The 12,668-nt window shown below is 37.1% G+C and overlaps 2 protein-coding genes and 1 long non-coding RNA gene across 6 annotated transcripts; 1 reads left to right on the top strand and 2 right to left on the bottom strand.

Annotated features, from left to right (window-relative positions):
• The first annotated feature begins 878 nt into the window (after window positions 1–878).
• LOC107224339 (INO80 complex subunit C) lies at window positions 879–2,780 on the top strand. 3 transcript variants are annotated; one of them, XM_046736811.1, is made up of 4 exons: window positions 879–992; window positions 1,357–1,548; window positions 1,651–1,718; window positions 1,816–2,780. In XM_046736811.1, the coding sequence occupies exons 2-4, from the start codon at window positions 1,371–1,373 to the stop codon at window positions 1,945–1,947; spliced, it is 378 nt and encodes a 125-aa protein (XP_046592767.1). In that variant the 5' UTR covers window positions 879–992; window positions 1,357–1,370; the 3' UTR covers window positions 1,948–2,780. The 3 variants fall into 3 exon arrangements, with proteins under 3 accessions (XP_046592767.1, XP_015519836.1, XP_046592766.1); XM_015664350.2 differs by having other exon boundaries at window positions 879–1,056; XM_046736810.1 differs by having other exon boundaries at window positions 879–1,056; window positions 1,330–1,548.
• Window positions 2,710–6,273, bottom strand: LOC107224338 (co-chaperone protein daf-41). Of its 2 annotated transcripts, none has more exons than XM_046736809.1 (3): window positions 6,119–6,273; window positions 4,930–5,320; window positions 2,710–3,052 (listed from the first exon to the last, which is right to left on the bottom strand). In XM_046736809.1, exons 1-3 carry the CDS (start codon window positions 6,175–6,177, stop codon window positions 2,924–2,926), a joined length of 579 nt encoding a protein of 192 aa, XP_046592765.1. In that variant the 5' UTR covers window positions 6,178–6,273; the 3' UTR covers window positions 2,710–2,923. The 2 variants fall into 2 exon arrangements, with proteins under 2 accessions (XP_046592765.1, XP_015519835.1); XM_015664349.2 differs by having other exon boundaries at window positions 6,050–6,258.
• A 2,063-nt stretch (window positions 6,274–8,336) lies between these two features.
• LOC124293851 lies at window positions 8,337–9,588 on the bottom strand. Its single transcript, XR_006903724.1, has 3 exons — window positions 9,530–9,588; window positions 9,054–9,455; window positions 8,337–8,612 (listed from the first exon to the last, which is right to left on the bottom strand). It is a non-coding gene; the product is annotated as an uncharacterized LOC124293851 (long non-coding RNA).
• Window positions 9,589–12,668: the final 3,080 nt, after the last annotated feature.

Genomic DNA, 12,668 nt, shown 5'->3' with positions numbered 1-12,668 from the left:
TCTCTCCCTATCAAAAAAAAATCGCCGACAATCACCTTTCTAGGCCTCTAAATCAGACACTGCGTTCAATACTGTCTCATATACGGAGCATCCCATTACATCTCCATCAAAATTAGCGCATCCGTGATGTGTTACAGTTACTCTGAATTTTTTTCCGTACGAACACTTTTCGAAAGACAACATTGCTTCTTTACCCAACGTAGGTACATCACTTGCGACTAGCTAAAACAGCGTTTCGATTCTAAGCCTACGAAAATTCAAGATCGAGAGAGCAAAAGAAAAGTTGTTGGAATAATTACGAATATTAATATTGTGGAATACATCGAGCGCGTGTCGAAAAGAATCCCATTTCGAAATGAATAATTATTCTAATTTCCTATTATAAACGTATTATTGTAGATAATCTAGTTTGTTTCCTGGAAAATTCTAGAATTTACAGTATGCATCACGTATTAATCGTAAATGGATCATATATATTAATAGCGTACATGGACCGCATATACATATATACTTTTTGGTCTCTGCATCATTATGACATCTGATCTATCATTATTTATCATCCATGTATACATACTTTTCCCAGGTGCCTATACTTCAATTAAATCACGTTTTTGCTACGAATTTTGGAAGAAATTGATTCTCATTATTCATTTCTTGAATCGCTGACGATTCAGTAACGTTATAAGTCGGAAGTACGCACAAGCTAAATATTGACTTGGACGTACCATTACGACGACTGTGTCACTCGGAAGGTTATTGCAGCCAACATCATATTGTGATCGGTAACCCTCTGATGATCTGCAATAAGTTCCCAACTCTGCCGCTGGATCACCGCAGAGGGCGCAAGCGCGCGACGAATTTCAGTTGTCACTGGTCACACCAAAGCCCACAAGGTTAACTGGCTTTATAGTCTTCAGTCAACGACGAATTTAACCGAATTTACGGATTGCCATTTTCTTACAGGCGAGCGTAAATTTGAAATTTACAATCTGGTAAATACAATTCGATTGCCAATCCCAGATTCATCATTTCAAGCTTAATAATACCGATATAAAGGTATAGTATACTTACCTACGAATCGAAAATTTGTAACCTTATTCCGTAATGCATTTGGCATGTAACTTCTATACATACATAACCTTTAATTCAACCTGTTATTTTGAGATGTGCAAAGTTCTCACTTTCGTTCAAAGTACGTTTGTCATTGGTAACAATACCGAAATGTTCAGAAACTTGAGTTTGGTGTTTAATCAGGTCTGAAGAATTCCGTACTTTGCATTCGCTTATCACACTCACAAAAATCAGGCAATTTTTTTTACCATCAATCAGTTGACCTCTGCTTCCTGCAATCTGCAGATAAATTTGGGAACATGGTGAATGAGGAGATTGTGGAATTGAGCAAAAAACCGCAACCGGTTTTCAAGGATCCAACATTCCAACAAAAATTTCGCCCCATAAGCAGTTCGGGTAAAAAAAGAATCTGGCGATCCCTGAAGCAGGTGCTTGCTCAAGAGCGATCATTACCTTGGTCTCCGGAAGTTGTTCTCTGTAAGTAAATACAGCAAGTTATATATCTCTGTTATAATATTCAAATCAATTATTAAACTGAAACTCAAACTTGTGTGTAACCATATATGTTATCACTTTCAGATAGCTCAATCAACGCACCGCCCAGTTTCAAACCTGCCAAAAAATATTCAGACATATCTGGCCTTCCTGTAAGTATTCGTTACCTAGTAGGTTGAATGATTAGTTTTATCAATTAGATTCGTGCACTCTATATTCTATATAAACCTTTGTTATATTTATTTTCAGTCAAGATACACAGATCCACAGACAAAGTTGCATTTCGCTACCGCTGAAGAATATGCAACTGTACGAAGTCTACCAATGGACATCACAGCTGGATATTTAGCATTGCGAGGCGCATCTAGCATTGTAGGCTAAACATGGTTTAGTTAATAAAAAAAAAAAAAACTATTATAATATTTTAAGTATAATTATTCACGCAAACATACTGCGTCAGGCTGTGAAACTCATCATTGTAATCATAATTAAAGTCAAGGTATAATCAGTGTGAGTTTAAGGTTTACAAAATACATTTATAGCTCTGAAATCAGTTATGACACCTGCCATGAAACTCATCTCTGTAAATGAATTTATTACAGTTCTATATTGAATATTTTGTTACAAATTTTATACATTGAATTTTAGGCAGTGGTCGTTGGTACAGCAATTTATCTTCTATTGTACGCAATGTTGTTGGAAGTTTTTAATATCGATGAAATGGTTACGTAAGTACTTCATAACCTGCTTTGGTGTAAACTATTTTTTACATATACAAGAAAACAACTTCCTTGTTATTCACTTATGTGAATAATCAAATAAATCGTTCATGTACCAGTTTTCTTTTTCTTAACGTAGTGTGAGCAGGCATTTCACACATGTGGAGATCTAGCCTCGACAGTTTTTATCAAATAAACAGACTGTTTTTTTTTCCATTTATTGGTTTTCTTTATATCCTTCTTAATATTTTACACATTTAATTCATTCATTGTTAAAAAAAAAGCTTTTGCATTATAACTTAGTTTACGAGCTAAAGACTAAGGGATGGGTAGTGGTGGGGGAGGTCGAAAACTGTACGGCTGCTCGTCGTTTACCAGCAACATTATTTTTTTTTTATAAGATGTTATTATATATTTTTTCTTCTTTTCAAGTTTTCGGTCTTTCGCGCACCGCGCTTAGCTAAAAGTTAGGTATTACGTTGTTGGCCATTGATTCTAAAATTGCAAAAAGCATTCGCAATGGAATTTTTTTTTTTTTCCTAAACAAGACGGCCATGCGAAAGTTTCCGCCTGTAAAGAACACCTGTTTTAGCTCACAATTCTTTCCGAGAGGGTAAGTTGATTTTTTTCAAACAATTTCATTCCAAATCTGGCATATCATCGTCATCACTGTCTGGACCATCGGCGTCATCTCCCATGTCATCTAAATCGTCAAAACTTGGCTTGCGGTCTCCAGAACCACCCAAACCTCCCATTTGGCGCATCATCTGTAAAATGAAGAAGCAAAAAAAAATATGAACTTTCTGTATTAGAGCGCTCAATGAGAAACTTTGCAAAACTTCAACTCTGGCAAAAATAATTTTTAACTTTTAGAGGGCTGGCATTTTGTCCTTGAAATTCAATATTATTTAGAGGTATGATTTATGTATATAAATAGTCAACACATCAGGTGGAGGTTCCGAGTTATCTGCTGACTCCTAAAAGAGCCGGGTAGGCCTTTTAAAGGTAAAAAATATGAAATAAGTTTTAAGGTGTAACTTTACAGTGGGTACTTTGCCAATAAGATTTAATAACGAAATACTATAACTGTATCCAAACGCGAATGAAAAGATGTTTTTGTAACACCTGCATGGGAAGTTTGACTTTGTGCACTGTGGCGGATGTGCGAAGTACCCCATTCCTCACAGTTCAGAAACTGTTGGGAAATATCACACAACTGTTAGGAACTCGTATTTTTCTAACAGTTTTCTGAGCTAAACTAGTACAACTAGTGCCATTTGACGCAATCGACTCGTGACTACAGTTTCGTCGGCTGTGTTGCAGTAACACATCTACATTAACATTAGACCACGTTTACGATTGTCTCAAGTCGAACTTCCCATTACAGGTGTTGCAAAAATTATCATGTGTCATAAATACGGGTTTCATTGCTGCACTCGCCTTCGGCTCGAGCAACAAACTTCACGCTCGTCAGGTATCGCCAACTTCACGCACTCGTATCGCAATATACTATTACATTATTTTTTATGGTAAGTTCGACGGATTATATTATGCTTTTTGTCATTCGGCAATGCAGTATGCTCAACATTAAGCGTATGTAAATGAAACAAAAAAGATATATTGAACTCTTATTGAGTTAAAAATCCTGAAGCTTGAAACATTTCTTTGTTACATACAATAGCGTTAAGTTCACGTGAAATCTCAAAATACATTTAATTAAATTGTTTAAACGAGATACCGATTATTTTAAGAATATGAAGCTATAAATCAAAGTTTCTTCTATTTAAATAGCTACCGACAATTGTAGATAAAGAATATCACATATATACTCGTTTTTTTAACACAGGCATGAAAAAGTCACTTTTTGACGCCTGTTTTCGATCTGTAAAGTGTCACTTTGTACCGCTAACCTCAGAATAGAATACAAAGACTTTATACGGCAGTTTCGATCCCCAGTTCTAAGTGTGCATCTCAGAACTGGCATATAGACTTTATACAGCAGTTCCGACTTCTGTTGCACGATCCGAGGTGTAGATTTCAACAGACGGCAAAGGGACTTATCATGTTTTGCCAGCAAAAAACATTGTGCGGGGTGCACCCGTAAAGTACTTTTGGCTCGTATAATGATTTCATTACTCGCTTTTGGCTAGCTTTTACCTTGTAATGAAATTTACTCGTTCATTATCCTTGCCGTAAAAACACCAACTTTACGGGCATGCCACATAAAGTACTATTTACTTCTGAGAGAATCTTAGTTTAAAGCTGCTTTCTTGGATGAAATTTGTTGTTTGACGCCTGACTGGTCATCACAATGCCAAAGATTATACTCCGCCATCAATATCATTCACAAAGAGAATCGACAAACTTATACTCTATGCTCAGTTAATGCACACTTATAAATTTGAAAAACATTCTATTTTATTTTGTTGTATCATGGGATAATTTAGAAAGAGATTTATGGAATCTAGTGGGTTGTGAAATTTTTAAAATACAGTTGAAACGACATATTTGAAGGATGGAAAAATACACAATTGTTTTCCACAAACCACCCTCGTGTACAGTTTATCAATTTTCATGTGAAAAGACTAAACATTACGACTCTTTTCATGAAAATGAATTAATTAAGCAGATCAATCAATGTTACCTCTTCCAAGTCACGGTTTCCGCCACCACCACCGCCGAAGGATGCTTCATCTTCGCTATCGTCTTCATCTTGCCATTTGTTGAAGTCACTTTTCAGCCAGTGATACTTTTGTTTGTCTTTCGTCAGGTGCGGCCAGTATGGTCCAAGAGTCTTTTTTGTAAGGACCAATTCGAAATTCCTGCCCTTTGGAGTTTGGATTGTCTTTTCTGGGTCGATTTCTTTGTACAAATTGATTGTTACCTCGTGCGCCTTACGTTCAGTGCCGCCAATACCATAGAAATATATTTTATCGGGCTCAACTTTGATTGTGGGATCTTTACAGTCCTCCAGACATATAGTAACGTACACTACGTTACTTCTTTGCGCCCACATCACCGGCGGAGGTGTCACCCTGAGAATAAACAAGGACAGCAAGAATTCGTAAATATCAAGTAAAACGTAAAAAAAAATTCTTGGTTATGAACATGACGTTTCGAGCCGCGATATGAATGAGCTAGATATTCGAATTACGAAAAAATGTGACTGGTTTATTGAACTCGTGGTATTCAAAACGTGGTCATGGGGAAGGAAAATAATGGCAAGTCATAATACGCCGGAAGTGCGAATGGCGATTGATGTATCGACAAAGGGCAGTATTTTTTTTTATGGCGCCGTAAATTATCCAGGGTAGACACTGAGAGCGAGCAATCGAATAACGAGGGGCTGCTGATAAGAAGCCAGATTTATCAGTAGAGAAAACATTTTCGTACTCTCGTGTTACACGATTACGAGCATGAGCCGCATCAAGCCGCTTGGGAATTCGAAGCGTCTCGAGAGGTCGAGAGGGTGTTTTATTCGGTTGGCATGACGTCGATTACAGGAATAGATAATAGTTTATTCGATAATTTAATAAGGGAGCCCTCCCGAGGTAAATATTGTCGGTTAGAACTAGTTTTCTAGAAATTTCGAGAATCAATAAAACCATTTCACAACATGGCGGCGTTTCGAAAGCCTGCAGGGCGGCAGGCGTATTTTTACAATCAATTTAGCACGAATAATGTACCGGACGGTGAGCCAGGTTTCGACACAAAATCCAACTCTACATTTTGAACTAGGCTTAAGTCAATTATTAGCTACTTACTGTCCCTCTTGAGTCATTTTGTAGCTGCTTTTTCCAGCGAAAAGAAACAAACGTGCAAGACTTACGTACCGCGCCGCACAACTAACTCGAGAAATGTTTTCGATATTCAATCTTCGAGGTGTATTCATATCGACAGGACAATAGAGCGTCGGCCATTATTATTGGGCAAATCTCGAAACTTAAAACGTATAATAATGCCTGTCACACCGCAGAACAAAGAATCCCGTTGATGGAATAACTCTAAAAGTATCCCTCGCTTCGCAATTGTTAGCGGCGAGCAAAAAGTGGACAGGTTAAAAATATATTTTTATCGCCGTACGATCATCAATGTATTCGTGGTTCGATGTCTCGATACGAGAGAAGATCGATTTTCATCCGAATCGAAATCGATTTCGAGATAATCGAAGGATACGCTCAGCCCGGGGAATTCAAAGTGGAAAAATGATGCAACGCATATTGAACGTGGTCGTAATAGTATCTTGATGCGAAAACCGGCATTTCGATAAAGATGGATGTTGACTGCTATTGCGGTTTATAGGTAAGCACAGGTTACCACATTGGATATTATTTAATAGATTATGCTAAATAGTTCTCATCGTCATATACTCACAGAATCGTTATGTAAAGAAAATCGGATGAATCGTTTCATCGTGACTGAGTCAGAAAGACATCAATTATAATATAACTGAATCATTTTCGAATTACCCAGCGTTTGTAATGATACATATTGTCAGTTTCAATAATAGATGACTACCTGCATCAATATACGAGTATGATCTCTCGGCGATCTCGGTTTACCTAAGAGTAAACGAAAGCAATTGCGTGCCATACATATTTGCATCGATGCGGTAAAATTTCAAATTCACAGCACAATAATGTTTGCATCTTTTCAACTAACTTTTAGTCAAAAGTGTAATATCACACAATCCCAACAATTCTAAAAACAATTAATCTACCGATTCTTTAGTAACGCTTGCCATACGCCATGCTCTATTCTTCCGTCAAAGTTTTTACAATAACAATTTTTAAGCAGCAAAGTTGAACGTACGACTAAAATAAAATGAAAAGAAGGAGAAAGAGAGAGAGAAAAAAAAAGTGATCAACTTTCTCGATCTATTGCACAGGTAGTGAGTAGAAGATTTACGCGCGTGGAGTATAGCTGCAACATAAATAAATTAATATCAAAAATCGAGGACACAAATATATGAAATTCTGAAATTTGCGCTTCCGCGATAAGTATAAATATTCGCGAAACGCATATATTTCGAAAAATCTATCCCTCTTACAGCGTTTCCGTTTGAGTGATAATTATCATTTGGATGATAGTTTTTTATCAACGTTTTGTGTCGAAACGATCGTAGAAGCCGAATCCACCCGTTCGTATCGAGGAATCCGTATTGACCAAACTCTCCAATCTTCCTTAAGATCGGTAAGAGATGAGAAGGTGGTAGGGAGGAACAGCACTTAGATTGTAGGTCACTTGCAATGGATATGGAGGGGCTGTACCCTTCTGGTAGCGACGATCTAACTGGACATACACAGTAGGTTTTCCAGTCTCTTTCTCCTTCGAGTTGAATCCAGGTGACGAATAGACCGCCGAGTGTCCACTACTATATACTTGAGATACATAATAAATTAGTTAAATAATTATAGTTGCGACACGGCGAGCGTCTGCTTTGATGCCTTGCCACATACGTACATCCATGGCATGGACAGACACTGTGCGCTCATCATTATCTCCGATCAGCGAAGTACTTTTTCGTTTTGCTTTTTCTTTATAAATATAAAACTCGGTTCGGTTCAATGTGTACAATCCGTCAGTGGCCAGTGGACTGCAGTGTGTTAAACTATGTAGTCAGTATCGTATTGCATGTATGTTAAATAAAGCAATCATGACGACCGTATCAAATCTGAGTATTGACTTGCTGTTTGTTTGAGGTAGCCCAGATCAGTGCTTGTTTGTTTAATTAAAATTAACACCATGTCTACAAGTTCGCTCTTCTACAAGGACAAATATGCGGTGAGTATATTTATTTAACGCTATTGCAGATCCAGAAGGTTTAATACGTAATCACCTATGCGTATTGCAACGTATGCACATCGCGTTACATACATGCGTACCTATATTCAGCTATTCTTTTATATCAGTATGCAGGCGTGACTTCATGTGAATCACCTGTCCTGCGCAGGCATTAATTGCTAATTACGCAGCAATCAACTGCCCACACTGGACAATTTAATAAAAATACAAAAAATGATAATACTGAATTGAATGAAATGAAATGAAATACGAAATACACTTCGTGATGCATTTATTGCTTTATGTTTAATTCTTTCGATACAGAAACAGAAAGTAGATGTATGTATATAATTAGATACACGAACAGATTGATACCGCGTGTAGAAATAAAAATAAATTTTCTTAATCGGCACTAAATGTTGATCAATCCGTTACACACGCACCGTATTCGATGCATCGCGAGCTCGCAGGTTTCGTATCTGTTGTTGTTTATTTTTTCCCTTTTTTTTTCTACACATCATGATGTCACGTGGTGCCGTTAAACTGAGAAGGAGAAATGATGCTATCGTGAAATTATCAGCTATAATCTGTTGCCTAAATATGACTACGTGCAGTACAAGTCGAATGAAAAACTGGACATTCCTGTTCGACTGTTGCAATGTTGGTTAAAATTTATAAATAATTATAAATCGAACTTTCGTACGGTGATAATAATAAATGTATAAAAATTGCACACACTTTAGTCGAGTGAAGAAAAAAAGAAAAGAGCTTCAGGGATAAATATATCTGTTATATATGTTTCTTAAAAAAAAATTTGCCAAACGAAGGAAAAAAAGTGCAGCTAACCTACAGAAACAGGTTCGTTTTATTATACCTCATACACATTGTGTATATGTATATATATATATATATGTATATATTATACTTCGGAGCGATGTTCACACAAAGCGTATAATATTTATTAACTTCGAATTTCGTACGTACGGTGTGAATCGGCGCACTCGCACGCCATGACGATTTCCTCTTTCTTATTGGATCTATAAGTGTAATGAAGTGCAGTGTTTGCATTTCCTTCGACGATCGAGGTGCGTCTACGCCTGCAAGTCCATTCCCACGAGTCTATTTTAACAGTACTAAGACCGCAGCTCTTAGCCTTATAGCCTGCTTCACAAACGCAAAGTTCAACCGGCTTCCACTTCCTTGTCTTTTATTTTCGTTACATAATTATACAGGGATCGGATAATAGATTAGAAGAATTACGAACGTAACGCGTGATCGTGGTCTAATACAAGCCTGATAATCGAAGGGCCCTCAGGGGTGAAAGTCTTATGTCAGAGGTTTGCATCTTGTTTTATTATACTGGACCACGGCCTCCCACGCAAACGGCTGCATATAATATGAGGAGAGGAGTAAAACAAGAGGGATACGCATATTAATGTGTTTACATATATTATACGTACACAAATTGGCACGTCTTCCTCCGCACGACGAGCACACACGTGTGTGACATTATAACAGTCTGTAAAATTTATTCAGTTATTATACATATGTATATGTGTAATGTGTACATACGGATGTATCTCTTTCTTGTACATATAATATATATATATATATATATATATATATATATATATATATGCATACTTACAGATAGGCATACAATAATTACGTAAACCTAAATATCATTTCTCTTTCGAACTCCGACTTATACATATGTTGTAAGCGAATACGCGTACAGTAATCAACGCGATATATTAACTTTTAGCGTGTTTTGAAATTCGATAAAAACCGTTCCATCTTTAAGGTTACGATTCTCTTTCATTTTTATAGATTCCGCGTTGATTGTGGCCTACAAAATTGTCGCCGTCGCAGATTCAGCACAGATTTATAATATTATTGCATTAAATCGACTCGTTACTGAAATATCACAGTTCGCACAGTGGCGAAGATTTTTTTCCTGTTTATCATTAAAATTACACAATTTAATACAGAGATAGTGCTGCAGAGAGATGTTCCGGGAACATCCCAGCTAATTAAAACCGTTTGGAAAGAATCGTTAAAGCGGCTTAACTTTACGATTTGCCATTCCGAGTTTAATTCCCAATTAAAATGACAATACCGAATATTTCTTTGATTGGCTTCCGTTAATTTTTTATTTCGTTTAAGCAGAGGACAGGGTTTTGATTCTTTCAGTTCCGTTATGTTGAAACAATAATCGAAACGCATGTCTGACTTCGTGATTAGTTGAAGTAAATATTTCCGAAATAGTGTACAAGACTATACTTTCCGTTCAAGAGTATCGTAAACTTCCTATGATTGTGAGCGGGTTATTACCAATTGAGCAACGCGATAGAACTGTTTACGAAACTTCATCTAGCGATTAAGTGCGGTGTATAGGCGTGAATGCCCACAATAGTAAAGATAGCTTATCGCCCGCCCTCGCGCACATTTCGTCTTCGAATGATCCGGAGGTTATTTCGATTCCTCTAAACTACGTAACATCCAACTGTCGAGCGGTAGGAAAGACGAATAAATAGGCATTTGTAAGCCTGCACGGTAATTTATACCAAATTTAAAAAAAAAATTATTCTCCCCTTATTGCTTTACCAACGCAAAAAAAATACCATCAGCTTTCATCGAGACGATCAGACAGCGGTTTCATATGTTTTTAGTTCTTGCAATAAACTGGCAAAAAATTCATGTAATTCATGAGCCAAATAGTTGTACAGTAATGTTCATTATTGCCTTGAGATTACGGCTAACTTGTTTGCGGTCCGAAACAAAATGCGAGTTTCGATTCTATACGAATTATGTGACAATGCCTCCCAATCTCTCATATCAACTGCACAGCCGGTCACTGTCATAAAATTCGTATAGAATCGAGACTCGCATTTTGTTTCGGACCGCAAACAAGTTAGCCTTAAGCTCAAGGCATTAATGAACATTACTGTACCTATTCGTCAGTCAGTTGTTCACATCGTAATAAAAATACCTCTATTTTTTATTCAACTTACGAAAACCGTGTCAAAATTTTCCATTGCGAACCGTTGCTTCAATCGTATAATAACATAATACTGCATATATTATTATTCTTGATTAAAATGTCGAGAAAAATATTTTACCAGGTAAATAACACGTGGGTACAGGTAATTTTTAGACTGTTTACACACGTCAGGAGTCTGCGGAATATATCACCTAGGTATAATTTCGTCGCGAAATTAAACGGTGAAAAATTCTGCGGGGTTCGGTGTGAGTTAACTGTTTGGGCTTATTGATCACTATATAGTGAATCATGATCACAGTTACACAGACGTGTATAAATTATACCATCCAGCCAAGTTGATCCTTGTTCTGATTTCCTTCGTCCATGATACGACATGCAGGCTTCTTTTTCGAAGAGATCAGAGACCCTGACAATTCGAGTCAGTCGAATAGTGACCTTGCAGCGAAGACCAAGCGCTTATATATATATATATATAAATATCTACCTAAATAATGGCAATCTGATTTTTCACATCTGTTATAATAATGGCGACGTAATTTATCCTTCAAAAGAAAAAAAAACAAAAACAACTTGCACAAAGTCGTAAAAGCCTTCGACTGTATTTCAATAATCGCGTACAACGCAAAATGGCGAGACGAACTTGCAGACAAGGCGGCGTCTATAATTTTAACCATGTTGCAGTTACGTACGTCCATCCATACGTCGCGTACACGCATAACGCATCTCCATTGCGGCACGATACGTACGTGGGTTAAGCACGTCGTTGCGGAGGAGGGGGAATTCATTGTGAAAGATCCCGGTTCCGGTTCCCTGGTTATTTCCGGTCTGTCCTTGTGTACGTCGCTCGTCCGATACCGCTATTTTAATAAAGTATATGTATAATGTACGCCTGCTGCGGACCGCCATCCATGGCTCTGCACGTGTGATGCGTGGCTGAAACCATCGCATAATAAAGACACACGCATGCACGGCCAGTATAAGGCACAAATACCTATTCGCATGCTGACTTGTGTGGATAAGTTTTAACATGCGAGAGAATACTCTGCGTTAAACTGCGCTGTTATGCCTATACCTTACGTCTGGAAACGTTCCAATCCTCATTTTACCACTCGCTTTGAAATTAAAAAAAATTCAAGTCATGTGACCATTGATGAGTGAAATTGACTGTACGAATGGGACTCACCAAATGTCTAAATATGGTGAAAATATCGTTTGAAACTATCCACAAATGTTATATGCGTCAATGATGGTAAATACGAAAGAAACAAAATACTGCGTTGTGAGAATGGATCTTGGCAAATTAGATCAGTACATGCTAAGATACCAACAATTTGAGAAAAGATTTTATAATTGGACCGTTCAAAGTGATTGTACTCTTGTACTTTGTTTTTTATCTCATTACTTCTAATGTTTGCTGAATGTCTGTTGATTTTATTCACCATTATAGAGATCTCCAAGGATCGCATGAAAAGTATTTTACGCACAGTTTTCTTCGTAGAGCATAAAAATAGATTTTCATTAATACGGGACAACAAATGTTCGTTAATAATCACATTCGCTCGTTATAACTGTATTATAATGTCTGATTTTTAAAT

Source organism: Neodiprion lecontei, chromosome 4 (genome assembly GCF_021901455.1).
Source record: "Neodiprion lecontei isolate iyNeoLeco1 chromosome 4, iyNeoLeco1.1, whole genome shotgun sequence".
Lineage (NCBI taxonomy): Eukaryota > Metazoa > Arthropoda > Insecta > Hymenoptera > Diprionidae > Neodiprion > Neodiprion lecontei.
This window is presented reverse-complemented; position numbering and strand designations above follow the sequence as displayed.